Source organism: Triticum dicoccoides, chromosome 1B, assembly GCF_002162155.2.
Source record: "Triticum dicoccoides isolate Atlit2015 ecotype Zavitan chromosome 1B, WEW_v2.0, whole genome shotgun sequence".
Lineage (NCBI taxonomy): Eukaryota > Viridiplantae > Streptophyta > Magnoliopsida > Poales > Poaceae > Triticum > Triticum dicoccoides.
The window spans coordinates 648,157,018-648,182,411 of record NC_041381.1 but is presented as its reverse complement, the minus strand read 5'-3'; the positions used below and the strand labels follow the sequence as shown (position 1 = coordinate 648,182,411).

The 25,394-nt window shown below is 46.0% G+C and overlaps 3 protein-coding genes across 5 annotated transcripts; 1 reads left to right on the top strand and 2 right to left on the bottom strand.

Annotated features, from left to right (window-relative positions):
• Positions 1 to 870: 870 nt before the first annotated feature.
• Positions 871 to 3,624, top strand: LOC119349360 (lipid phosphate phosphatase 2-like). 3 transcript variants are annotated; one of them, XM_037617379.1, is made up of 8 exons: positions 871 to 1,439; positions 1,561 to 1,865; positions 1,974 to 2,061; positions 2,186 to 2,295; positions 2,377 to 2,470; positions 2,626 to 2,814; positions 2,909 to 2,968; positions 3,193 to 3,624. In XM_037617379.1, exons 2-8 carry the CDS (start codon positions 1,626 to 1,628, stop codon positions 3,369 to 3,371), a joined length of 960 nt encoding a protein of 319 aa, XP_037473276.1. In that variant the 5' UTR covers positions 871 to 1,439; positions 1,561 to 1,625; the 3' UTR covers positions 3,372 to 3,624. The 3 variants fall into 3 exon arrangements, with proteins under 3 accessions (XP_037473276.1, XP_037473275.1, XP_037473274.1); XM_037617378.1 differs by having other exon boundaries at positions 872 to 1,476; XM_037617377.1 differs by lacking the exon at positions 871 to 1,439 and having other exon boundaries at positions 1,500 to 1,865.
• Positions 3,625 to 12,134: 8,510 nt separating this feature from the next.
• Positions 12,135 to 13,698, bottom strand: LOC119310935 (homeobox-leucine zipper protein HOX7-like). Its single transcript, XM_037586559.1, has 4 exons — positions 13,425 to 13,698; positions 13,050 to 13,294; positions 12,889 to 12,968; positions 12,135 to 12,780 (listed from the first exon to the last, which is right to left on the bottom strand). The coding sequence occupies exons 1-4, from the start codon at positions 13,675 to 13,677 to the stop codon at positions 12,456 to 12,458; spliced, it is 903 nt and encodes a 300-aa protein (XP_037442456.1). The 5' UTR covers positions 13,678 to 13,698; the 3' UTR covers positions 12,135 to 12,455.
• Positions 13,699 to 17,940: 4,242 nt separating this feature from the next.
• LOC119349358 (putative disease resistance RPP13-like protein 1) lies at positions 17,941 to 23,544 on the bottom strand. The gene is made up of 3 exons (XM_037617376.1): positions 23,329 to 23,544; positions 18,403 to 21,031; positions 17,941 to 18,300 (listed from the first exon to the last, which is right to left on the bottom strand). The coding sequence occupies exon 2, from the start codon at positions 21,018 to 21,020 to the stop codon at positions 18,426 to 18,428; it is 2,595 nt and encodes an 864-aa protein (XP_037473273.1). The 5' UTR covers positions 21,021 to 21,031; positions 23,329 to 23,544; the 3' UTR covers positions 17,941 to 18,300; positions 18,403 to 18,425.
• Between the last annotated feature and the right edge of the window lie 1,850 nt (positions 23,545 to 25,394).

Sequence of the window (25,394 nt, the reverse complement as noted above, 5' to 3'; positions counted from 1 at the left end):
AAATGTTCCTCCGGTATTCGGGAGTTGCATAATCTCATAGTCCGAGGAACATGTATAAGTCATGAAGAAAGCAGTAGCAATGAAACTGTAACGATCATAATGCTAAGCTAACGGATGGGTCATGTCCATCACATCATTCTCCTAATGATGTGATCTCGTTCATCAAATGACAACACATGTCTATGGTTAGGAAACATAATCATCTTTGATTAACGAGCTAGTCAAGTAGAGGCATACTAGGGACAATATGTTTTGTCTATGTATTCACACATGTATTAAGTTTCCGGTTAATACAATTCTAGCATGAATAATAAACATTTATCATGAAATAAGGAAATAAATAATAACTTTATTATTACCTCTAGGACATATTTCCTTTAGTCTCCCACTTGCACTAGAGTCAATAATCTAGATTACATTTCGTAAAGTGGTTTTCCGAGAGCTGTGACACGAAAGTGATGGTTCTGTACATTTTACTCTTTTAAACTAGCAGATCCTAAAGTGACTCGTTCATATGAATATGCTCTTCAAAAACAACTACCGTGTTGAAAAGCAAGTGTGTAGTAGTAGTATAACAAACCTGTCAAAACGCAGCAGGTTAACCGTTTCGTATATATTTCCTCTTTTTCAAAGTAGATGACTTAACTTTATACTAACTTTTCGTATTGTCTGCCCTCATTTGGCATTTTATGTTCTCTTGGTTTTCTATGGACGGCGTGTCGACCCTCTACTTGATCGTTCCTCACCGGCGAAATTTCTGAAGCTTACTTGGCCTTGAAGTGCCTGTCGACGCGTAACAAATCCCAGAAAACGAAAGCATTTATCTCCGGCAGAAGATATTGTTTGCTTTACGTTGACGGGTCGCGCCTGGCCGGCGAACCACCCGCCCGGAATCGTCGTCGTCACAGCTCACGAGCAGCGGCAAGTCAGCCCACGACGCGCTCGATTCCAACAGCCTGAACCAGTCCATTCTCCATGGATGGGCCAGCCGCCGCCCTAGCCCTAGCCTAGCACACCTCCCCCGCGTCACCCGCTCCCAGTTGCCCATCCACCCATTCTCAGGCGAGAAAAGCACGCGCACAAGGCGCGAGGAAGCATCGGCGAGACCAATCCGAGAAACAGACGCGCAGAAAACGGCGGCGGGCGTTCAACATCCGAAGCCGCCGCCCCGGACCGAGAATCCAAGAAACAGAGGCGCCGAGGGCGGAGAAGCGCAAAGAATCCAAGAAACAGAGGCGCCGAGGCAAGCAAGAAACAGAGGCGCCGAGGCAAGCAAGAATCAGAGACCGCGCGGCTCGCCGCCGTCAAGCTCGCGGCCGCTGTCCCTGCAGGGAAGGAGGAGGAGGAGGTGGTGCTCTGCTCGTCCTTGACGCCGCCGTTGATCTCGCCCGGCCGGCTCCGGCAGGAGGAATCTCTGCTCTTCGTTCGCCCTCCCGTGCGTGAGTACCTGTCGTAGCTGCACCTGTCATTGAGCCCGTGAGTACCCCCTGTCTTGCTGCACATGCCCTGTCCACGAATTCCCCTCCCCTCCCCGCTAACCCCGCCGCATGGAAACCGCAGGCCCGGCAGGGGATCCGCCCGGCGAATCCATCGAATCCCCCCTCCTACCCGCGCCGGAGACCAAGATGCCGCCACCGGCGCCGGCCATCCGGCTCGGGGCCCCGCCGCCGCCCCCGTACCTCAGGACCCACGGGGCCAAGATGGCGCGCCGGCACATGTACGATTGGATCGTGCTGCTCCTCCTCGCCGCCATCGAGGTCGCGCTCAACCTCATCACGCCCTTCCACCGCTTCGTCGCCGAGTTCATGATGGAGGACCTCCGCTACCCCATGAAGCCCAACACCATCCCCGTCTGGGCCGTCCCGGTACCCACCCCCACCTGCCATATCTGCCTTGTATATCTGCAAAATTTCTTCTTTTTCCTCGATTGACCGAACATTGCTCGTTGTCTGACTGTGGACGAACGGATGCAGATATACGCCGTCATCCTGCCGATGCTCATCTTCGCCGCCATCTATGTCAAGAAGAAGAATGCCTACGACCTGCATCACGCCATACTAGGCAGGTTATCCTTGCGGTGCTACTGTTAAATTGTTCTGATCTGATGCAGCCTGCAACTGCGTCAGTTTATTCAGAACACTGCTCTGCTCAATTCTCGCTTCTGAAAGGTGAAATTTTTTGACAGGCCTGCTGTTCTCCGTGCTCATCACCGGCGTCCTCACCGACGCCATCAAGGACGGCGTCGGCCGGCCTCGCCCCAACTTCTACTATCGCTGCTTTCCTGACGGAGTGCCGGTGAGCTCTCTTCCGCAATTGCTTCTTCAGAGCTTTCCGTTTCTTCAACATTTGCCATGCTGAATCCAGTCGCCTTTTCAGAACTACGAGGCGGTCACTCGACAAGTCATATGCCACGGAGACCCAAAAGTCATCAAAGAAGGGCACAAGAGCTTCCCCAGTGGCCACACTTCATGTAAGCTTGGCCACCATCTGCAATCCTGAAGGCCATCTGAACTTGTTTGAGTTGCACTGTAGCATGAACTGGTTATCTTTCTAGATCACGTCCCCCTTGGCAAAAAAACAGTTCAATCTGATAGTTTTCTCGTGTTCATCTGGTATGGAATGCAGGGTCCTTTGCCGGGCTGGGCTTCCTGTCGTGGTACCTTGCCGGCAAGATCAGGGTGTTTGACCGGGGCGGACACATTGCCAAGCTCTGCGTCGTGATCCTGCCGCTGCTCTTCGCTGCGATGGTCGCCGTGTCGCGGGTCGCAGACTACTGGCACCACTGGCAGGACGTGTTTGCTGGTGGGATCCTTGGTACGTTCCAACTCCGTCAGAGCCGTTCTAAGTTCAGTAGTGTCTCCATCTCTTGAAGAATCGCACTACTGATCATGTGGGTGTATCTCTGCAGGGCTGGTTGTTGCTTCGTTCTGCTATCTGCAGTTCTTCCCGCATCCGGCTAGCAAACACGGTACGTTTATAATTTATTCTGGATTAACGGAATAGGTTTTCGCCCCGCTTTACATGTAAAGCAACCACCACATCCACATGAGTACATTTGTTCTGGATTGTTAGTGCATACATAATGCCACTGCTCTTTGTTCCGCAATTGTCAGATGTACAGAAATGAACCCCTTTTTTCACAACTATAGTAGTATAAACTGAAGTGAAATGTTGTTACCTCCTCCGTTTCAGGGCTGTGGCCTCATGCATTCCGGCATCACGATTCTAACCCGGAGACTGAGAACCAAGGAACAACAGATCCCCATCAGTCGGTGCTGCCGTCCACGGTACAATATGTTGCCTCCATGGAGATGAGAACCAATGGCCGAGCGTTGGATAACATGGAGGCTGGCAGCGGCAGAGCCTGGTAACTGAATACGACCGCCATGGGGATGGGGGGCAGGCACGCACCACCATGAGAGACATCACCTTGTAGGTAGGTAGGTACTAGTAAAACTCTTGTTTTGTATATGTTACTTGTGAAGACAAATGAAATTGCGCGATTTGGTTCGTTGTTGGACCGAAGTAGATCTAGCCCTTGAGTTTTCAGAATCAATACATTGATCTAGTCCTAAACAAGTGCATTTTCTGTTCATGCAAGTGCAGTATATACTTTTGCTATCACTTGCATCAAAATAAAATTAGTATTTTGTACATAACGTAACATGTTAGGAATTGACTGGCTGCCCCAAAAGGGAACGAAGAGGGAGTCAACTAGTGCTCATATCTTTTCGAAAAGGCTTATGTAACCAATTGAGGGGATATGTTGACTAAATAAAAGAACATTTTTGTGGCAAATACAACACATAGCCACTGCTATTGTGGATTTTTTTTTTTAAAAACCCGACTGGTTTAGGGGCATGGTCTGATTGCTGCCGCGTTTTGACGGCCTTTTATGACTGGTGGGGTCCACATGTTTGAGCTAAGGTGGACAAAGTTTGACAAACAATACATGTACACATATTTGAGCATTTGGCCAATGAAAAAGAAAAACAGCGGCAGGGATATTTATGTATGCTCTAAAGGCACTACTGTAAAAATCCTCGAATGTAAGCGAAAAGATTAAATAAAGCCCTCTTTGGGTAGTTTTTCTCCTGGTATCGCAATAATTGGCAGTAACCTGATGCAGACAGAAGAAAGGACTGATATGCACATAAAGAAAATAAATGCAAATATAGGGCATTAGTGTATTTACAGACTTGAAGTTGAGTAATGGCCACTATTTTCTCAGACAGTAGCAAGTCATGGATCAAGATGGGTTTATAAAGCGGTTGCGTAGCAAAAAGAATCGGGCCTTCGGAGAAATTCAGATTGCACAGAGGCTTGGTCTACCTTGAGTAATTGTGACCCATCGCAAATAGCCCTGGTGAAGGAAGATTACACCATCAGAGTGGATGATGAAACAATGAAGTTGAAGAAATCCATCGGCTTACGAAAAAAGGAAAAACACGATCTTCACTTGACAATGGCCACAATTCGATCTGCTGACCAGTTACAACTGGGCACTAAAAAAAAACTAAACGCCTCGTCCTTGTTTATACATGTACTTATGCCTTTTCAGACTTAATTGTTTCCCATCTAAAGTAAAATCAAATGCTCCATATAGAAGTTCTACCCCGAGAAGACAGTTCGGATCACCGACATCTAATTTGTGTAAAACGTTAAAGGAAGCGTTGAACCCTTTGCTTGGGCCGCGGTTGTATATATATGTTGTATGCCGTGGCTTACAAGAGCCGATTGAGAGGAGATCGATCGTGATTGTTACAGGAGGTTGGAAGAGATAAAACAGAAGAAGAGATAGAAAGAGATACAAGTTAAACAGCTTTCCTATCTCTATACAATATCTTCTAACACTCCCCCTCAATCTAAACCTCAGAAAACTTGCGCAAGGTTAAGATCATACTTGAACTCATCCAACCTCCTCATAGTGAGAGGTTTTGTGAAGCCATCAACAAGTTGATCTTCCGTAGGTATAAACCGAATATCAAGTAGCTTTCGAGCTACTCTTTCTCTGACAAAGTGGAAATCAACTTTAATATGTTTGGTGCGTGCATGAAAAACATGATTAGCTGAAAGATAGGTTGCTCCAATATTATCACACCATAATCTAGCAGCTTGTGGAGCCTTGATTCCAAGTTCATAGAGCAATGTATGTATCCACATTACTTTTGCTGTAGCATTTGCCAACGCTTTATACTCAGCCTCTGTACTTGACCTTGAGACAGTAGCCTGTTTTCTTGCACTCCATGATATAAGATTAGTTCCCAGAAACACAACAAAACCACCTGTAGACCTTCTATCATCAGCACACCCAGCCCAGTCTGCATCAGAATAAGCAGTAACAAGTAGAGATGGAGACTTGGTAATCTGAAGTCCAAGTCCTTCAGAAAACTTAAGATACCCTAAAATCCTCTTAACTGCAGTCCAGTGAGTTGTTCTGGGTGCATGTAAATACTGACATACCTTATTCACAGAGTAAGAAATATCAGGACGTGTAAGAGTCAGATATTGTAAAGCACCCACAACACTTCTATAATTTGTTGCATCTTCTGATCCAAGTGCTTCTCCACTCTCAGTTGTAAGTTTTTCAGAAGTTGAAATTGGTGTACTCACAGGTTTGCAATTGTGCAGTCCTACTCTCTTGAGTATATCAGCATTGTACTTTTCTTACGTAAGAAGAATACCATCTTTGACTCGTTTGACCTCTATGCCAAGAAAGTAGTGAAGATCACCCAAGTCCTTGAGAGCAAATTCCAACTTCAGATCTTTAAGCAAACAAGTGGTAGCATCTCAACTTGAGCTTGCAACAATTATATCATCAACATAAACAAGTACAAATATAGTGATCTTGTCTTTATGATAAAAGAATAATGAAGTGTCAGCTTTAGATGCTGTAAATCCAAGTTGTTGCAACTGTATGCTCAACCTTGAGTACCAAGCTCTTGGGGCTTGTTTCAGACCATACAAAGCTTTATCCAACTTACAAACATAATGTGGTGTGCTTTGATTCTCATATCCAGGTGGCTGCCGCATGAACACTTCTTCCTCAAGAACACCATGAAGAAACGCGTTCTGAACATCTAGCTGCCGTAAACTCCATCCTCTGAAAATAGCAATAGACAATACAAGTCGAATAGTAGATGCCTTAACAACAGGACTAAAAGTATCTTCATAATCAATACCAAATCTCTGCTTAAAATCTTTGGCAACTAATCTAGCCTTGTATCTATCTATACTTTCATCATATTTTCTTTTTATCTTATATACCCATTTGCAGTCTATAACATTGCTACCTTGCCTTGAAGGTACTAAGTGCCAAGTTCTATTTTTCATGAGTGCATCATATTCTTTATCCATAGCCTCCTCCCAATCTTTATGTGCTAGAGCATCATGCAAATTATTTGGTTCACCAACAGTACTAAGAAAAGCACGTTTGCCTTCTGTCATACCGTATCGTACCATCAGTATACTCTTTATTTTTGACGATACCTGACTGTGACCGGGTGTGACGACGGGGAGCCGGAGATAGAGCTGCTGATGTAGGCGTAGAACAATCCACAGAAGATCCCAGCGCCGGATCCAAGAAAGATTCTGCACCGGCTGCTGTGCCTGATGCCTCAGCTGTCCCCCTGTTGGCAGCCGCACCCGCGTCATCCTGCGAACAAGTGGCGCTTGGTGATAGGCGCGCGCTCGCCCGCGATGATAGGCGCTCGTCTGCGCCGCGCGGTGATACGCGCTCGCCCGCGCCCTGCGGTGATAGGCGCTCGTCTGCGCCGCGCGGTGATACGCGCTCGCCCGCGCCCTGCGGTGATAGGCGCTCGCCCGCGCCTGGACTAGCGGGCTCCACCCGGTGGGGGCTGTCGGCCATGCGCGCGCATGCACCCGCGCCTGGACTAGCGGCCTTGTCCAACCGCGCATCGGGACAGGCGGGGTCCACCTGGTCGGCCACCTGCACACGAGACGCATGCAGAGGAGAGCGATCCTCCTGGGATCGTGCGCCGCCTGGGACAGATGCGCTGACGCGAGGATCGGCTTGGGATCCAGCGCCGCTGCCAGCAGGATCAGCGTGGGATCCCGTGCGTGTCTCGTCCTGATCTGTACACATAAAATGACGACCAAAATCTGCAGAATCACAATTTTCATTGGAATTTTTCAAAAGGTCAGCATTAATTAATTCACCCCCGTGATCTGGAAGAAGAGCTATTTCAGCACGGAGGAGAGCTCCTGCATTTGGATGAAGCTTGGCAAAAGGAAAGAGATTTTCATCAAAACAACATCTGGAGAAATAGAGATACGTCCAGTAGCAACTTCTAGACATTTATAGCCTTTGTGAAGATTACTATAGCCAAGAAAAACACATTGAGTTGAACGAAACTCAAGTTTATGACGATTGAGTTGAACGAAACTCAAGTTTATGACGATTATAAGGACGAAGATTGGGGTAGCATGCACACCCAAAAGTTTTGAGAGAATTGTAATCTGATTATAGAGACGTTCCAAAGGAGTAGAATTGGCAATGACTTTGCTAGGCAATCGATTAATAAGATATGTGGCAGTGATGAAAGCTTCATCCCAATATTTGAGAGGCATAGAAGCATGAGCAAGTAAAGATAGACCAACTTCAATAATATGACGATGTTTTCTTTCTGCAGAGCCATTCTGTTGATGGGCATGAGGACAAGACACATGGTGTGCAATACCAATACTACGAAAGAAGGAGTTGAGCTTCTCATACTCCCCTCCCCAGTCATTTTGGACTGTCAAATTTTTTCTAGCAAAGTGTCTTTCAACAAGTTTTTGAAACTCTTGGAATACGGAAAAAACTTCAGATTTATACTTGAGTAAGTAAATCCAAGTAAACTTGCTATAATCATCAATGAAACTGACATAATATTTCTTTCGTCCAAAAGAATCACGGGCATGGCCCCATACATCACTGAAAATAAGCTCTAAAGGAGCATGAGAAACACTACTTGATCTAGGATAGGGAAGTTGGTGACTCTTGGCACATTGACAAGCTTCACAAACTGAATCACTAAGAGGACTATGAGACAAAGAAAGATTGCCTTTATTGATAACTTGCTTAACTATGACTGAGGAAGAATGTCCTAATCGTTGATGCCACCTTGCCAAAGAGGGCTTGATGACGGAGCAGACCTGACGATGCTTGCGACTAAGTGCTCCGGATGTGATGGGGTAGAGGCCTCCAATGCATCTACCGTGGTGTAGAAGTTCCCTCGTTGCCCGATCCTTTATCAAAAGTAACGAGGGTGAGTTTCAAAGAAGACATTATTATCAGTGGCTAAACGAGACATAGAAGCAAGGTTTTTGTCGGCTTGAGGAACATGAAGAACATCTTTCAGAACTAGATCACGTTTAAGCATAGGTGAATTAATAAAAGCTTGACCAATGTGTTGGATATCCATACCTCCACCGCTTGCGGTGTGAATCTGATCATTGCCGTGATATTTTTTTACGGAGAGCGAGCTGCTCTAGCTCAATTGTGACGTGATCCGTGGCGCCGGAATTAACATACCACACGCCATCTCCTCCTTGCTCACGCATGGCTGCAACAACATGTTTAGCATCGGGAATGTAGTCCTCATCAAAGCGGTGCCAACAGTCCATAACCTCATGGCCGACCTTCTTGCAGAGTTGGCAGCGAGGGCGACCACGAGAGGAAGAGGAGGGGCGGCGGCTAGTGTTGTTGTTGAAGCCACCACCCCCTGATATGTTGCCGGAGTTGTTGTAGCTGCCGCCTCCGGCGTTGCTGTAGTTGTTGTTGTAGCCGTTGTCCTGGGAGTTGCCGCGCCCGCGCCCACTGCCGTGTTGCGCGTGGTGACCGCGCCCACGGCCACGGCCACGCGAGACGGCGTTGGCGGAGGATTGACAGAAGCTGGCGCCATGAAGGAGGCTGAGGCGGGCGTCGAAGCTCAGGAGCTGGCTATATAGCTCCTGGACAGTGATCGGCTCCACCCGAGCTGCAAGGGCCGAGACTACTGGATTGTAGTCCATGTCCAGCCCGGCCAAGATCTTGGACACGATCTCCGGATCAGAGAGCACGGCAGCGGTGCAGGCAACTTCATTTGTGAGGCTCTTAATCTTTCCAAGATATTCGGCCATAGTCATGTTACCTTTTTGAAGATTCGTAAGCTCGATGCGGGTTTTGATAGCTTGGGCTTGGCTCTGGGCGGCAAACATGTCGTGGATGGCGCGCCAGAGTTCAGCCGGCGTCTGCAGCGTGTCGACTTGTGCAAGAATGTCGCGGGAGAGGGAGCCCATCAAGTAGCCTTGGAGCTGTTGCTGCTGTGCAAACCAGAGGGATCTGGCAAAGTTCAGTACCTGTTCTTCTTTGCCGTCCTTGGTGATGGTGAGGGTGGCCGGCGGTGCCAGACTCTTCGCGTCAAGATGGTGTTCCATCTGCGCGCCCTTGATCTGTGGTAGGACGATGGCCTTCCAGAGCAGGAAGTTGCCCCTCGTCAGCTTCTCTTGCGGCGGCGATCCGAGGAAGGAGGTGGTGGGGTTGGAGGTGGATGATGACGCAAACGTGGAGGAGGAGAAGGTGGTGAGCGCACCCATGGTGCTGGGCGTCATGGCTGCGGTGGTGGTGGACATGGCTGCGGTCGCCTGGTAGCTAGATGCGATCTCTATCCAATCTATCGAGGAAGAGGCTCTGTTACCATGTAAAACGTTAATGGAAGCGTTGAACCCTTTGCTCGGGCCGCGGTTGTATATATATGTTGTATGCCGTGGCTTACAAGAACCGATCGAGAGGAGATCGATCGTGATTGTTACAGGAGGTTGGAAGAGATAAAACAGAAGAAGAGATAGAAAGAGATACAGGTTAAACAACTTACCTATCTCTATACAATATCTTCTAACAATTTGCACCACTAATCCGGTAGAACTTGCAGATATGACAGCTCAGTAAATTTACACACCACATAGCAATGTGTTTAGAAGAACTAAAAGGACTTGAAACTACATGTTACACAACCTCTATCCAATTTGCAAATAGATCAATGGAAGGTGTGTGCAATCAGAAATTGCAAAAACATAAATGAAAACCTATCTGATTATGAGGACGGATTACTGAGGTAGCAGGAGAGCAACAATTGCTAGAGTACCATTAGTTCAGAGCTATAAGACTGAAATAACCCCTCTGAGTATTACAGTACAGAAATAATCCCTCTGAGTATTTACAGTACAGAAAAACAATTTCTCAAGTAGTACTACCTCCGTTCCTAAATATAAGACGTTTTGGCAGTTTAAATCAAACTGGAACAGAGGGCACAAGTACTATCAGTTCAGAGCATAACCCAGACATGAATGGCTGTAGGTTTCCATGGGATACAAAGGAAGGTCTGACCTCGAGCTAGAGAAAGGGCACCTTTATATGGTTAAGCCTTGCTTCGTGGCAAACTCAAGAAAATATTTCTGGTTTAGCCGCACCACGGAGAATGTTCCATAGGCTCCTCGAGACTCCATCTTGTTATGTATTACATGATTCCCCATATCTATCTCAGTTCCAAGGAGGTTCTGGATTGCTTTGATGTTTCTGAAAGCTACAATATGATGCAACAAATATCATTTCCAAATATCCATATGAACAAACTGCAAGTGAAGGATGTGGGCCATATTTTTTGGAAGATGAACACAATGGTGATTTGGTAGATCTAAAAGACGTCACCTGTCTATTTATGTAAAGCTAATCACAGCATCATCGTTGCTTATGGGTAGAATTGTTTTTACTTGATCTCTTAAAACTCAGAATTGTTTACTTGATCTGTTGACACTTGACACCTGTATATCATTATCATCAATGATGGGCAGCCGCCCTCTGGTGTTTGCAAAAGCATCCAAAACCTCCATCAAAAGCCTGGCTTCGCTAAATTCTCATTTCAATACGCTTCAAAAAAATATTCTCCTTTCAATACAATCAGGGTGTGGTCTGCATACTGGAGCACCGGACAAGGCATGCTATTCAGAATAAGGTGTTGTGGCAAACCTCTGGAAGCAAAGTCTTCAATAATTTTCTGCAAAACATCTACTAATTGATTGGATGTTCAGATTTCAGATCACGTAAGTGTTTGCGTCGACGTTGGATGGGTCGTTTGCGACAGCGAGCGCACACACGTGTCGCCGTCACCGTCGACAAGTGAGCACTCAATCAAAGCTTCGTGTGTGAATATATGCTACTCTAGTGTTGTAGCTGGTCGTCCGCTTCAACAGGTGTAAGCTAGACCTGGCCCTGTCAACTTTCTGCGTCTCTTCCCTTGTCTCGACGTGCGTAATCGCCAAGCTTATCTTACAATGCCTGACATGGAAAAATGTGTTACAAAAGATGCAAATAGATCATTACTAAAAGTAGATGAGAGAGATGATATGTTTTTTCTAAGAACTGAGAGCTGATACATATATATGTTAACCAAATATGTCAACATGGCTATACCCGTGGAGCATGACTATGGGTGCTCCTTCCCATGAACTAAATCACATAATACGGATCGACGACAAGTTCGCCAATCTCAAAGCCCCATGGCCTGTCCGGACACCCTTGGCACACGCGCCCGGACCTTCCCCTTCATGATCTCCTGTCTAGCCAACAGCTTGGTTTAGTCTCTTTTGGCCATGCGACGGCGCATTTATTTATATAAGTTCTGAGTTTCATATGTTCGACCCAAACACCTAACCCTCTGCATATTCCAAGTCCAAACTATATCCCTATATAGATAATCGACATAATTTTAACGTAGTGCACACTTAGGTGACAGGTGTGCGGCGCATATCCAACTTGATGCTGACGGCGCCCGGAACCCAGAATTCCACACAGCAGTTTGATTATCTGGCCAGTGTCGCTACACGTTGCATGCTCCCTCTCGTTTCTTTTTGCCGGCAATCGCGCAACCACCAAGAGAAGTTTCATAATTGGCAAATTCTCCTACACATACGCATATGTGCTGACAGTGATGCAGCCTCAATGATTGTAATTTGCAGAGGTCCACATCACCAATTTCATTGTCCTTTTCAGCCAAGTCATTAGGTCACAGTTAACGTTTAACCAGGAAATGGCATGTGTTACACTGTGACTGGTACACAAATGGAAATTAGGGATCTCCTCACAATTGCCAGGATGACACTCTACAAACCACACCATCCACCATATTTTACACAAAGCCAAATCAACTTTCCAAAGTCAGCCACGTAATAGCAAATTCCACACCTACTACTATAAGCGAGCTCATCATCCACCGTTATAAATTTGGCTAAACTATAGAGTTTACAAAGTACTATCTCGGTGAAGATCTAAACAATCTTACATTTCTTTACAGAGGGAATAGATGTATACATGTTTTTTGACTCCTCTCTATGTATGTATCACTGGTGGCAAAAACACAAGAGGCTATTTACATAACTTAGGCAACATGAGCGGGCCGGGCTACTAGCCAGCCACGTCACAATGTCGCTGACGGCTGGCGGCGGAGGGGGAGCACCGGGTGGGTGACGGTGAAGGGGCCAAAGTGAGGCCTGCCGGCAAACAAGGTGGACATCGGCGACGACCCCGGAGATGACACGGCGGAGATGGTGGAACATGATGAGCACACTGGGAGCGCCGTGCTGAACCCAGACATGTGGTGATTCAGATTGTAGAGCGGGTACGGGGCACGGGAGGCGCGCAGCTCCGCCACCTCCCGCTGGAGCTTACGGTTCTCCCGTGCCAGCGCCTCGCAGCAGCGCTTCAGTTGCTCGCAGTCCGCCTCCGTCTGCTTCAGCTTCGTCCTGTGAACGACATGATGTTAGATTTGTTACCTGGCTCTTCTGTTTTGAAAAATGGTGACATCACATCAAAAGGGAAAATTACTGGCATATATAAATTTTGTTACATACCTGGCTCTTCTGTTTTGGAACCAGACCTCAACCTGGCGTGGTCGAAGGCTCAGCCGGTTGGCTAAACTGCTCTTTTGTTCCTGGATATATGCCGAATGAATGAATCCAGCTATATCATCCACTTATTTTGATCGATTAGAAAAAAATATTGCATAGCATACCAGGGTTAGGGTGCTGTGCTCTTTGAAGCTACCCTCTAGAAACGCAGACTGTTCCTTGGACAGCCTCAGTTTCTTCCTCACCCTACCACCTCCATTGTCTTCATCCTCTGAAGCTTCCTCATCAACTCCCTGTGTCACAGGAACCTCCATATGCATGGACGGCGGTGACAAAGACCTCGCCATCGATGCTCTGCCATCCACCGGAACAGCAGCGTTCACATCGAACCCCCATGAATTCGCACTCGCTGTACAGAAAAAAGGCTCATCAGCATACAAAGAATTTTACAGACAGGAACTACAAGCACATAGCAACATATGGATGAAACACTGGGATGGGAACCGATCAATTCAACAGCTTGATTCTCTTCAACTCACCTGTTTGTGCAGAGGCTTGGCGAAAAGGGCTTGCTCTGACAGGCAGTTCGGGGCATGCTTCATCGCTATCTTCTCCCTCCACAGTTTCTATGCCTGTCCTCTGGTTATCTTGGTCATCTCTTTCGGTAGCCGTTACTCGTAGCCCTAGCGCAAGGTCGTCGTTGTCTTCTCCTTGGCATGTCGCCGGCGCAAGCATGGTGTTGTTGGCCTTCACTGGAGCTGGAAGATCGCCTAGACTAAGCTCAAGCTCCATGTCGAGGAAAGGGAGGGGTCTTGGAGTGATGAGGCAAAGAGGAAACAAATAGCAAGTACCACATATATAGTAGTGGTCGGCCAATCAAGTAAGTAATCATCAGTTTTGACAAAATAAACTCAAACATGGTTAAGTATCAGAGAACACGTTTGGATTGGATTGTTATCTAATGCTTGTCCCATCAACCTCCAATATTATATCATGTCTCCTGCTATTCCAATAATTTTAAAAATATTTTTTTATCATGCTAGGCTAAGTGTGCAATCTATTTGAACTTTGGATACAAGTAACTGGATATTCATATTTCAACCGGGGTCCAGAAAATCATCACTTTGACATTCAAAAATAGGAGTTTCTCAGAGGAGCATGATTATGAGCTCTTATGACATTTGCATTTCTCCCACACATTAGGAAGCTTTAACACGTTTTCTTTTCTTAAGGAAATAACCATTCTTGTCCTTCCAAGAAAAGGCATGGTTGAAAACCAAATAATTTACGCAACTAGTGCAATAGAAAGCTAAAACGATTTGTCTTTTCTTAACAAAATTACCAGTTTTGCCCTTCCAAGAAAAGGCATGGTTGAAAGCCAAATAATTTATTCAACTAATGGAGGATTATCACTAATTTGATCAATAATTGTGCTTTGCATAAATAATACAGAATATGCTTTGTCAAAAGATTGCTTGGAAAGTTATCCCTCCTTAAGAAATGATAAGCTTATCGGTAAGACAATTCTTACTGTAACAAAATCCATACAGCAAGGCAGATTGGTCACTGAATTTATCACACTGACTGCTACGGCTGCCTATGGAAATAGTAGTAGTTGGTACCGTGATGTCCATGTGTCAAAATCTGAGCTGCGATCATCTTCAAGCTGAGGTGGTCAAGATACTTCACAAATAAGTAGCTCATGATGTGGCAATCTGGAGTCTAATGTGTGGACAGCATGTAACAAACCACTTTTTCAGAAAGTTGTAAGAACCACTACACTAGCAAGTCCAATTGTGTAGCAGATGTTCTAGAGTGGCTTGGGTGAGAGACTGGGATTTTTTTTATGTGTGTGTGGCAGATTACACCTTGCAAGGCGATCATCGGATGAATCATTTACCAAGAACTCTGCATCCTAACTATGCAGAGGCTGGGTGTGTGCTTCTTGTGTTTGCATCCTCTTGATGCTCTATTTTGAGCTAACAGAATCCATTGTTGGAAAAAAAAATCCTTTTTTCCCTCTGAACTTGACAGGTACATAATCTGCAAAGGGAGCTGCAGAGGCACACGTGCAAGATTAGAATTGCATCCCTTTCAATCTCACTAGTAAGCATGCACGTGCAACGCACGTCTCTCAAATATAACACATGTTTTTAAAAATCTATTTACTCCTGAAGTTGATTTTTTATCGAATTGATTTTTATTTAGTTCCCCCACCCAAATAGGGTATCATGGGCCTAACGGTTTAAGCATGAGAGTGCAATGTACGATTCACACACACAACAATTTTTTAAATCGACAAACCATGAAAATATGTGATTGAATATTTTTTTTTGGGGATTTTATGGCATTCCAAAAATAATTTTTCATGCGCGGAGAACGTGCTCCTGGGAGCCCAAATGGATATCCTATATTTTCTATAGCTTCATACTCATCAGACATATACTGTATTATTCAATAAAGAATATCCAAAATCTTAATAATTTGAATTAAAATTTAACTTCCAATGGGTTCTTTATATTATTCACAACCTAAAGCACTCCTTGACTGACTTGATAAAAAAATGACACCCGTCGGACACACACACGCACACGCCGTCGCCACACACACCACTGACACACTCTCTCATCTTGCTCCCGGACAAGCAGCGCCTCCGCCCTCCCCACTGCATCCCGCCGCCGGCACAGGGACCCTCCCTTGCTGCGCGCTGCTTCGGCAGGGACTGCCCCTCTGCCTCCCCACTCCCCATGGCTGCTGAGACGGCCGCCCTTCTCTTGCCTCTCCACCTCCGTCCGCGGAGGCGCAGACTTCCTCTCCACCAGATCCTCGGTCGTGGACTCGACATGAGAGCTGGAGGGCTCCCCTACGCCTACCTCCTCCCGCGGGACAAGACGCAGAATCGGAGCAAGCGCCGAGGAGCGCCGGCTAGGACGCCGTGCTCCGATGGGTTGGGCGTGTTGCGAGCCTCACCGTGGCCAAGTACCACATGCTCCAGAGTGGATGGTCGATGCCCTCCCCACCTGGCCACCTCACGCGTGACTGGTATTTCGTCATCCTGCCTCTGCTCGATTCAAGACTCTGTGATCATTGCCAGGGTTTTGTGTGCAAGTGCAACCATTTCCATCTGAAGTGTCTAATCAAAACGGCTACAAGACTTTGAATTTGGCCCCGTGCATAAGTATTATTATATTGAGCGTGGGCCTGAATCTTCCAGTTTTGACTCCAGTCGGACAAGACTCTGTGATCATGATGATCAAGCTGCCCATATGCACATGAACTCTCATTTCTTATCCATGGGCGTGCCCGTCTCCAGTGACAAGGATCAGCTATTATAGAAACAAAGAACGGTTCTTTGCCGTAGTTGCAACAGAAAAGTTGAGGACTTTCTCTTGCAGACCTTAACATACACCTAAACATTGCTTTCACTAAAATTTCAGCCATAATCTACTTTGACAACTAGACCAGTAATATCTAATATGTGTAAAATATTGTTTGAAAATATATTTGGACGGATAAAGTACAGGGAAGGCTGTTCGGCATGGCCAAAGGTACATATATACAAAGGGCAAACTGCCTCTTGACAACCTGTAGATTTGAAACTAATAATGTACAGGAAAAGTGAATGAGCTGAGGTCACCCTTTTGTTCTCACCAAATATTTAATTACAAAACTGATTAGATTTCTTTGCAGATAGACACGATACGACTGTTTGATTTTGGGGAACACTTTGACTCAGTTGAAAGGGCGGACGAGTTTTATGCAAAATAATGTCTTTGTGGAACATAAGCTTTAATAAATCCTTGTTACGGTTAACTAATTTAAAATATTCCCTGGCAACAGAAGTCAACTAATATATCATCTGTAACTCGCTAACCAATAGCTTGCTTTTTAAGGAATCGTGGACTGAAGCAACAACACTAAACCCTGGAATAGAACTTACTTTTCAAAATCCGGGCACGTCAATGGATCTTTAGGTTTTAAATTTTTGTTGAGAAGTTCCTGATGATATTTTGCTGCTGTTAAGTAAATCTCTGATAGCAAAGTGTATAAAACTGCATTTGGGGTTTGAAAACAGCTACGGATCAGAATATAAATGATTTGATGGCACATCGTTGTTGACAGCTACAGCAAAAGCATGAAACATTATTCATAAATCTTACGGATCAGAATATTACAGCAATTTATCGGTAAGAAAAGGGTCATTCAACGAATCATTAGGACAAAGTTGGTGACATCTACCCTGTGATATTTTATTATGTATTGGAGCGAAGAACAGCTACAGCAAAAGCATGAAACATTATTCATAAATCAAGAGGTAGAGTGAACGAATGAAGACAATAAATCTCCATAAGTTTTCTTTACCGGAAAGACACTACTCTAATGCATATATTTATATTATTTTTCAAACATAAATGTACAAGGAAAACAAAGAAGTAGAATAAAACCTAAAACAGAGGGCGGGCTAGTCCCAAAGAGGTAAACAACAGAAAAACAAGAAGAAAGCTCTACTGACGACTAGCCCGGGATACTTGAAAAATGAAACAAGGCCCTTAATGGAAATTCTGTACCTAGCCTTGAAAAGTGTCATATCTATTTCCCTTCAGAAACCCCGGACAATGTCTCGTAAAATAAGCAGGCTTCTCTAGCTAGTTCAGGCTCTCAAGTCACCCAAGCATCATCATCAGCACCAACAATCAGCATCACATGCGTATATTGGTGAGCTGAAGTACACTACCTTTTACTCTGCTGCACACCGCAATAAATTCCTTTTGAAAGAGGCCGAGCTGCCTGCTCATTTTCCAAACTGATCCTGAATTACTCCCAAAATCCACAATGTATACGCCCCATCTGAAAGTGCAGCCTTCTGCCAGCCATACGAGCTATGAAAGGGCATTTAGTTTAACTTTGAGGCGGTTGGGAATAATCATCAGAGGAGTCCAATTCTGGCCCCTACAAACTGCTATAGCAAACTAGCCAATGCTTTTTTTACTTCTGAAACACGAAACGTGTCCTCTTACAACCCAAGAACGAGAGAGAACGGAGAAGCCAAAGAAGAAAGACATCACAAGCACAAACCGCAGAGCTAAGAACGAAAACTACAGAAGGAAGGGAAATATCACAAACAGGCAAATGCGGTGCTCATCAATGGAAGGTGAACATATTCCAGAGTTAAGATGAACCAAAACACTACGGTGAGTCGGTGATTCTCTGTCGTTTCATAGATTACAACGAGTTTACTAACTGGGAACTGATAGTTATCAGTACAAATATGAGAAATTGTTGATGGTATGAAACTGCAAGGGTAGAAATCAGTAATCAGCCACGGACAGCCATATAGACGACGAGGCAGGCACAAAGTCTTGTTGTCCTCATTTTCCAAGTAATGCAGCCTTTTATCTCCCGTGCCTCCAGTCCCTTGAAGAACAAAAAAATGATCAGTAAAGCAAATTGGGACTATTGGGAATTTCAAACAAAAGGGTAGTAAAGCTGGACATGAACTGAGTGTTAGGCAAATACCTTAGGTGGGATATTGTATTGATCTACTCCGCTTCCTTTAACTTTGGACACATGGATATCTCGACGGTCTTTATTTTTGCAAGTGCCTTTGCTCCACCAATTGAAACTAGGTTTGGACAATCCTTGATCACCAATTTGTCAAGTGATGCAGGAGGTGATATGCTCTCGAGTTGAAAACAATGTACAAAAGTAAGTGATTTTAATCTTGGTAGGTTATGTGGTTGAAACCAACTTGGGAGCCAGATATTGTCATAGTTTTTGAGGAACAAAGACTTGAGACTGATAGGAGGCTGTAGAACTTCAAGCACTTCGATGTCATTGTTGTCGATATCAAACTGGATATCAGACTCAGGGAAACCTGTGGGACGATCCTCCCGCATATTCAGTTTCAACTCATCAAGATATTTCTTATTCTTCAGGTTTAGTTCTGCGGCATGATCCTTACTTAGCAAGTGAACATCAATAAGCTCCAAGTGCCCGCGGAATTGGTTCAGATTCTTCATTAACGTAATTTCTCTCCACTTGTTATTTGGACCAAGATACATGCGACGCCCATCATAATATGTTAATCCAACTGATTCAAACTTCTGCAAACTAATCAGTTTACCAAAGTCATCGGGCAAGCTTTCTAGCCTGCAATTCTTGGCATATAAAATTTGAAGATGATAAAGCCAACAAAAAGTTGAAGGAATTTTCTTCAGAGGGCGAGCTTTGTTGATTTCAAGGTACCGAAGATGCTTCCAATTGCCAATATTATCTGGTAACTCATTTGTGGAGTCACAAGAAATCACGCGCATACGCAGAAGTTTAGTACACCATTCGCCCATAACAAAGCATGTTTTTCTCTTTAAATCCTTCTTGCAAATTAGGGTACGCAACTTTGTGTACTTGCATAGCTTTAACAAGCTGGAATCATCAAACTCACTGCTAGGGAGTATGTAGAGATGACGAACATTCTGGGGAACTTTATCCAAGTCACTTCTATTTCTTAAAATGCAGCAGTCCTGCTCTGAAACCATTTGTGCCATGTCGTGTAGCAAGTCATGGATTACATATCTACTACTAATTATTTGAAAGAAGGATCGTGTTACAAGGTCTTCAAAATACTGACAACCAATATCTTGAATTGGAACACCACACTGAGGATCCACAAAACCTTCTGCCGCCCAAATTTCAGCTAAGCGTGCCTTATGAAATCTGTAATCTTTAGGGTACACAGCACAAAATGCAAAGCATTGCTTCAGGTGGAATGGTAAATACATGTAGCTCAACCGAAGTGCAGGCAAAATGTCAGTCTCCTCTTGTTTCAACTCCCACAGTTCACTCTCGAGTATAGAATTCCAATGCGATGCTTGAAGGTCCATGCTTAACATGCGTCCTAGAGTTTTGGCTGCCAGAGGTGAACCCTTTAGTTTAGCAAGTATGCTTCTACCAATGCTCTCTAACTCAGGATCATTATTAGAATCCTCAGATCCAAACGCACACAATTTGAAGAAATTCCAAAAGACGTTGTCCTTCAGACCTTCAACTATAATGGGTTCCATTGTCCGCACCCCCTCAGTAACATTTGGACATCTAGTCGTGACCAACATCACACTTCCATCTTGGGCACTTCTAAAAGGTGCACAAAACCTCTTCCAGCACTGCCCATTTTCCTTTAAGGCATCATCCCACATGTCATCGAGGACTATCAATAACCTTTTCTTGTTCACATGGTTAGAGAGATCACGCTGAAGAGAATCCAAATTATCAGTTGTTGCCTCATTTCTAGTACATGATTGTATCACCTCTTTAGTTAACCTCTTCACATCAAAGTCATCTGAGACACAAATCCAAATTATCATCTCAAAGTGAGATTTCACTCGTCGATGGTTACAAATATGTTGGGCCAAAGTTGTCTTTCCAACACCACCAATTCCAACAATTGGCAAAACATGGACACCCAATATTCTCGATTCATTACCAACATGATTGCTTGCTGATGTGCTTGCCGAACTAGTTGCTCTCTTGCGTTTTGAAATTGTAGGTACATTGAGAAATCCCAATAAGCGCTTTAGTTCCTTGTCACGACCAAATATTTTTGTTTCATTTGGAAAAGATGTGGTCTCCGGCCTGACTATTTTATCAAAGCATCGTGTAACTCCACGGAGCCCCATATTCTCCAGTTGACTTGAAAGATGGTTCAACCTCAATTGGACATCATTCAGTTTGTTGAAGCTGCCTTGTACGGCGGTATGAAAGAAGTCAATGAAAGAAGATTGGCTTGCATTGCCCTCCACTTGTACCTTCTTCTCGTACCATCCAAACTCATCAAGAAGGTCCTCGGCCTCAGCTACTGCATCCTTGAGATTAGGAAGGAGCTTGGCCACAACATGTTCATGGCTTCTCCACTCTGCTTTATTAACGAGGTCGTACATTGCAGGAAGGGTGTCCCTGAGGAGTTGTAGGCCACTCTCCAACTGCAACACATGGTCCTGGAGAATTTGCTCCTGTGAGCCACTCCATCGGGAGTAAAGAGAGGGAACGGCAGATTTGGCCCATTGAAACAAAGTGACACATTCGTTGACGGCACCAACGACCCCAACAGCGGATAAGCTCATGCTGACTGGAATAGACATCTATATCCGTCCTGCGAGCAAGCAGCGATGCAATTAGCATTAAGGAAGTAATTTTTCTAGTCAGATTATATAACAAGATAACTATCTGTATCATAGTTTTAAATGCTATAGTGTTTGAGCATGGTGCCACTAAATGGTACTCATGTACAATAGTCTGCTATTAGCTGGCTATAGCCCGCTATAGTCTCGCTATAGCTGATTTGGAGGCTGCCGCTATTTGGCATATCCCGCTATTTAAAACGCTGATTGGTATACAACAAGCCAACTATTGTAGTGATTATTTTCTCAAACATGTTTCCATAAAGAACTCCCATGAAGTTAGTTTCAACGGTAAGTCATAGAAATGTCATGAAATGAGAATTAGTTGATAAATTTTAAATACTTCTTTGCAACTGTTAAGTTTTAACACCCTGACCAGAAATCACTTGAGTAAAATATACACTAGGATGTTCTAGTGAGATTTATTCACACATGAAACTCATTTTAATTATGATTTATGCAAGTGATGTCTTCTCTTCGATTTCAGAGCTAAAATAGAGTGCCAGGTACTATTTTTTTTGAAAGATCCAGCATCACTGGCATTCATTGATAATAGCAGGAAGCAACGGAAAACAGGTGGTGAAGGTTCTAGGACCAGAGGATCCGAAGATCAAAGAAAAAAAGAAAACAACAGCCCTAGAAGCTGCAGCACAACACTCCAACACAATCCATACTAGGCAGCGCAACTCCGACTCCAAACGGTGAAACTACTAAGGAGACTAGGCTGGGGTGGCGTCGCGGAGGATCACCGAACGAACAACCTGGTACGCATCATCATATACCATCGGCCCCCCACCGCGGCTTCGACTTCACAGCAACGAACAGTCGAGGCACTCCCACGGACACGCCGGAGAAGAAGAGACGACTACCACAACCAAAGGCCACGTCTCCGACATTGCTCACCGTCGTCATCATTGCCACAGAAGCACCGTGCGCAAAAGTCTGGACGCCTCAACTGCCGCCAACCACCGGCCCCGCTTGCCGATGCCGAGCTCCGAGACGAAGCCCCCAAGAGGGAAAACGACGCCGAGGCGCCGCCATCGTCCGATCAAACGATCAAGGGTTTCCCCTGGAGAGGCCGAGATGGTCGGATCCGTGCAAAAGGGTGCAACAGCAAATCAGCGATGCCTCCAAGAAGGTCACAACGGCCACAGCCGCCGCCATCGTTCGTCATGGCACAGGGCCGAGACAGGGTCTTCACCCAAGCTCTCACACCACCTCGGCCGCACATCCACCCGCATCGGCACCGACAAGCCCACCAAGCAATCACCACCGCACCAACCCACCGACAAAGGGGTCGCCGCCGTAGCCAACCGCACCTCGCAGCAGCTACCGACGACCAAAACTCAAGAGCTAGCGGGTAGAGCCAAGGACGGCCATCGAGAGCAAAGCCGCCGGACGCAACAGACCGCCGCACCCTACCGAGCACCATGTCGGCAAGGAAAAGAGGTGCACTGCCCGAGACTGTCAGCCACCATGACTGCCGGCCGCAGCCAAGCAACAGACGCGCGCCACGCGCACCATGCGTGCCACTGCGGCCGCCAGAGACCAGATCTACCACACCTGCACCTTGAAGCAGCTCCCCTGTGCCGCCATAGGCCCTGAGCCGCGTCGACTACGCCGCCCACGCCCTCCGCGCCCACGCCCCCCGAGCACCAGACTAGATCCACAGGAGCACCACTACGCCAGATCTGGGCGGCACCCGCAGCCACCGCGCCCATCGCGGCCGCGCCAAGCCTGTGCGCGCCCGCGCCTCACTTCCCCCTGCAGCCACCGGGACCCTCTGCCCACGCAGCCTCGCCCGGGCCCCCTCGCGTCAGATCCGCGCCACTCCACGCGCGCGACGCCACCCCGGCGCGCCGCCCAGCCACCTGTGGAGCCTCGCCGCGCGTGCCTACCATCAGCCCATCCTCGCTGCGCCTTCCCGAACGCCATGGCGCCGAGCTCCTTCGAAGCGGCCGGCCCACGCCGCGCTGCTCCAAGCGAGAGGAGGAGAGAGCTCGCCGCTGCTGAGCCGCACGAGCTTTGCCCGGCGACACACACCGGCGGCGGCGAGAGGGGAGGGGGCGACGGGTTGCGGCGGTGGCGGCGGTGGCTAGGGTTCGCCCCTGGCCGCCCGCGGGAGCGACCGAGGAGCGAGTCTTTCGTTACGCGAACCACGTCTTTTGCGCCAAGCTTTTGAAACATGCCGCTGGGTACTATTTTGAACAAAACATGGAACGCAGAAGGAGAAATGAAGCCGTAGAAGAAAGCAAGATTCAAGGCTCACCTGGACCCGTGCTGCTTGCCGTCAACGAGCAACTCACTGTCAGATGCGCAGCAGCAGGAGGAGAAAGAGGAGAGAAATCTTGGATGGGTGTGAGGAAGAGTGAGCCTAACAGTAACAATGTCTTGAAAAAGCCAATTCTAGGCGGAGAAACCAACCATGGTAACAGCTTTGTCCGCCTGCGACAACCATGAGGTGAGATGCCATGCATATACTAGATATCATCGTATCTTAAGTTTGTCATGCTAGCTGCTCCTTGTTGCATATCCTATTCATTTTTTCCAAGCTGGACACGGTCACCAAGACAAATGAATTGAATACAGAGCGAGCCGAATACCAACAAACTGTTTTCTTTAGTTACTGAAACCTCACCAGTGCTACAAGAGTGGTTCATGTATAGAACACAGGTAAGAGTGGCAAAAGAATCAGAGGATGCCACTCCAGTAGCAACAGAAATGAGCAAAAATGCCACGTCAATTCCTTTCGATGATCGAGGCCAAGGGGATCGAATGCTTAGCAAGGTATAACGAACGCCACCGATTTGGCTGCACCCAAGGACACATATGACCAATCCACGCGGCGAGATGCACATGCTGCAAAAGCCTAGACACCAGTATTTGTTTGGCTACAAGAATTCTTCACACGTCCAGGACACACCTCAGAGCCATTGTATTATTTGAGGTCATCACATACAGATATTCATTCATTCAACTAAATCTACAACGTAGTCCGCACTCGACACTTCCAACATTGTCTTGCTATTAAGCGCCAAGATAACTAACTGATAACACCGCTACTCAGTACCCTAGTGCAGTTTATAAGACAAGGAAAAAATAAGACAAGAAATACACCATGCATTGCGGTTTCTCGTGCATTGCAAAAGTGAAAAAGACATGGATATATGCATCCCTCGCTTTCCTCATTTCTTCATGCCCAACAAAGCTTCCATCTCCCATCGTATCGCGCGAATCTGAAAATGGCAGAAGAAAGATGAAACCATCATGATTGAGCTCCATCTCTGCAGTGCATAAAATCCAGATTTCCTCTTTTTTCCCCAGCTATTTCTCGGTGGTGCTGAAAATGCAAAGACGTGGGACTGATAAAACTTGTAGATCATCGATCAAGGACATAGCAGCAAGCTCAGCATTTTGATCCCCGCTCCTTGCTGCGATGGGGCGTGTCGCGCTACTGGCACCACTGGCAGGGCGTGTTCACCAGTGGGATCTTAGGCAAGTTTCCAATGCCATCAGAACTACTAGCTGTTACAAGTACAGTAGTTGTTGTTTTTCTCGAAAAGACAAGTACAGTAGTTGTATCTCCTGAAGATTGCGCTGACAGGCTGTCGATCGTGTGGGTCTATCCGTACAGGGCTGATGGCTGCTTCGTTCTGCTACCTGCAGTTCTTCACACATCCTGCTAGCCAACATGGTAGTTGGTCCTGAATTGCTAGTGCATACATATATGATACAATGATACATAATGTAATTCAGGATCAACGGTGTCAGGTGTTACTAGCAATTCAGGTGATACATAATGTAATTCAGGAGTACATAATACCATTGCTCTTTGTTCTGCCAGTGTCAGGCGTTACAAATGAAGTCCTTTTAGCAAATTCTGTTCGGAAATAAGTGGAGTGGTTTTAGTTCAGATTAAAACCACGTCACTTATTTCCGAACAGAGGCAGTAGTATAACTGAAGTGAAATGTTACCTGTTCTGTTTCAGGGCTGTGGCCTCATGCGTTCCATCATCACAATCTCAAACCCAGAAACTGAGAGTACCTCGGATCGCCATCAGACAGCACTGCCGGGTGATCTGCCCGCCGTCCCATATGTTGTATCCAAGGAGATGAGAGCCAACACTAAGTCCTTGATCCGGGTGAACTGGTGGCACAAGTTGCTTCAACTTATTACACTATGTCATCTGCTATCATTAATATTCATGGCTCCTGATTTGTTGTAATAAAAGTATATAATTTAGTGATTTTGTGGTCCTTACATGCTATCCATGGTGTAATGATTACATATTGTGCTTTAAAATGTACTACAGGTTATATTTTGCCGTGATATAT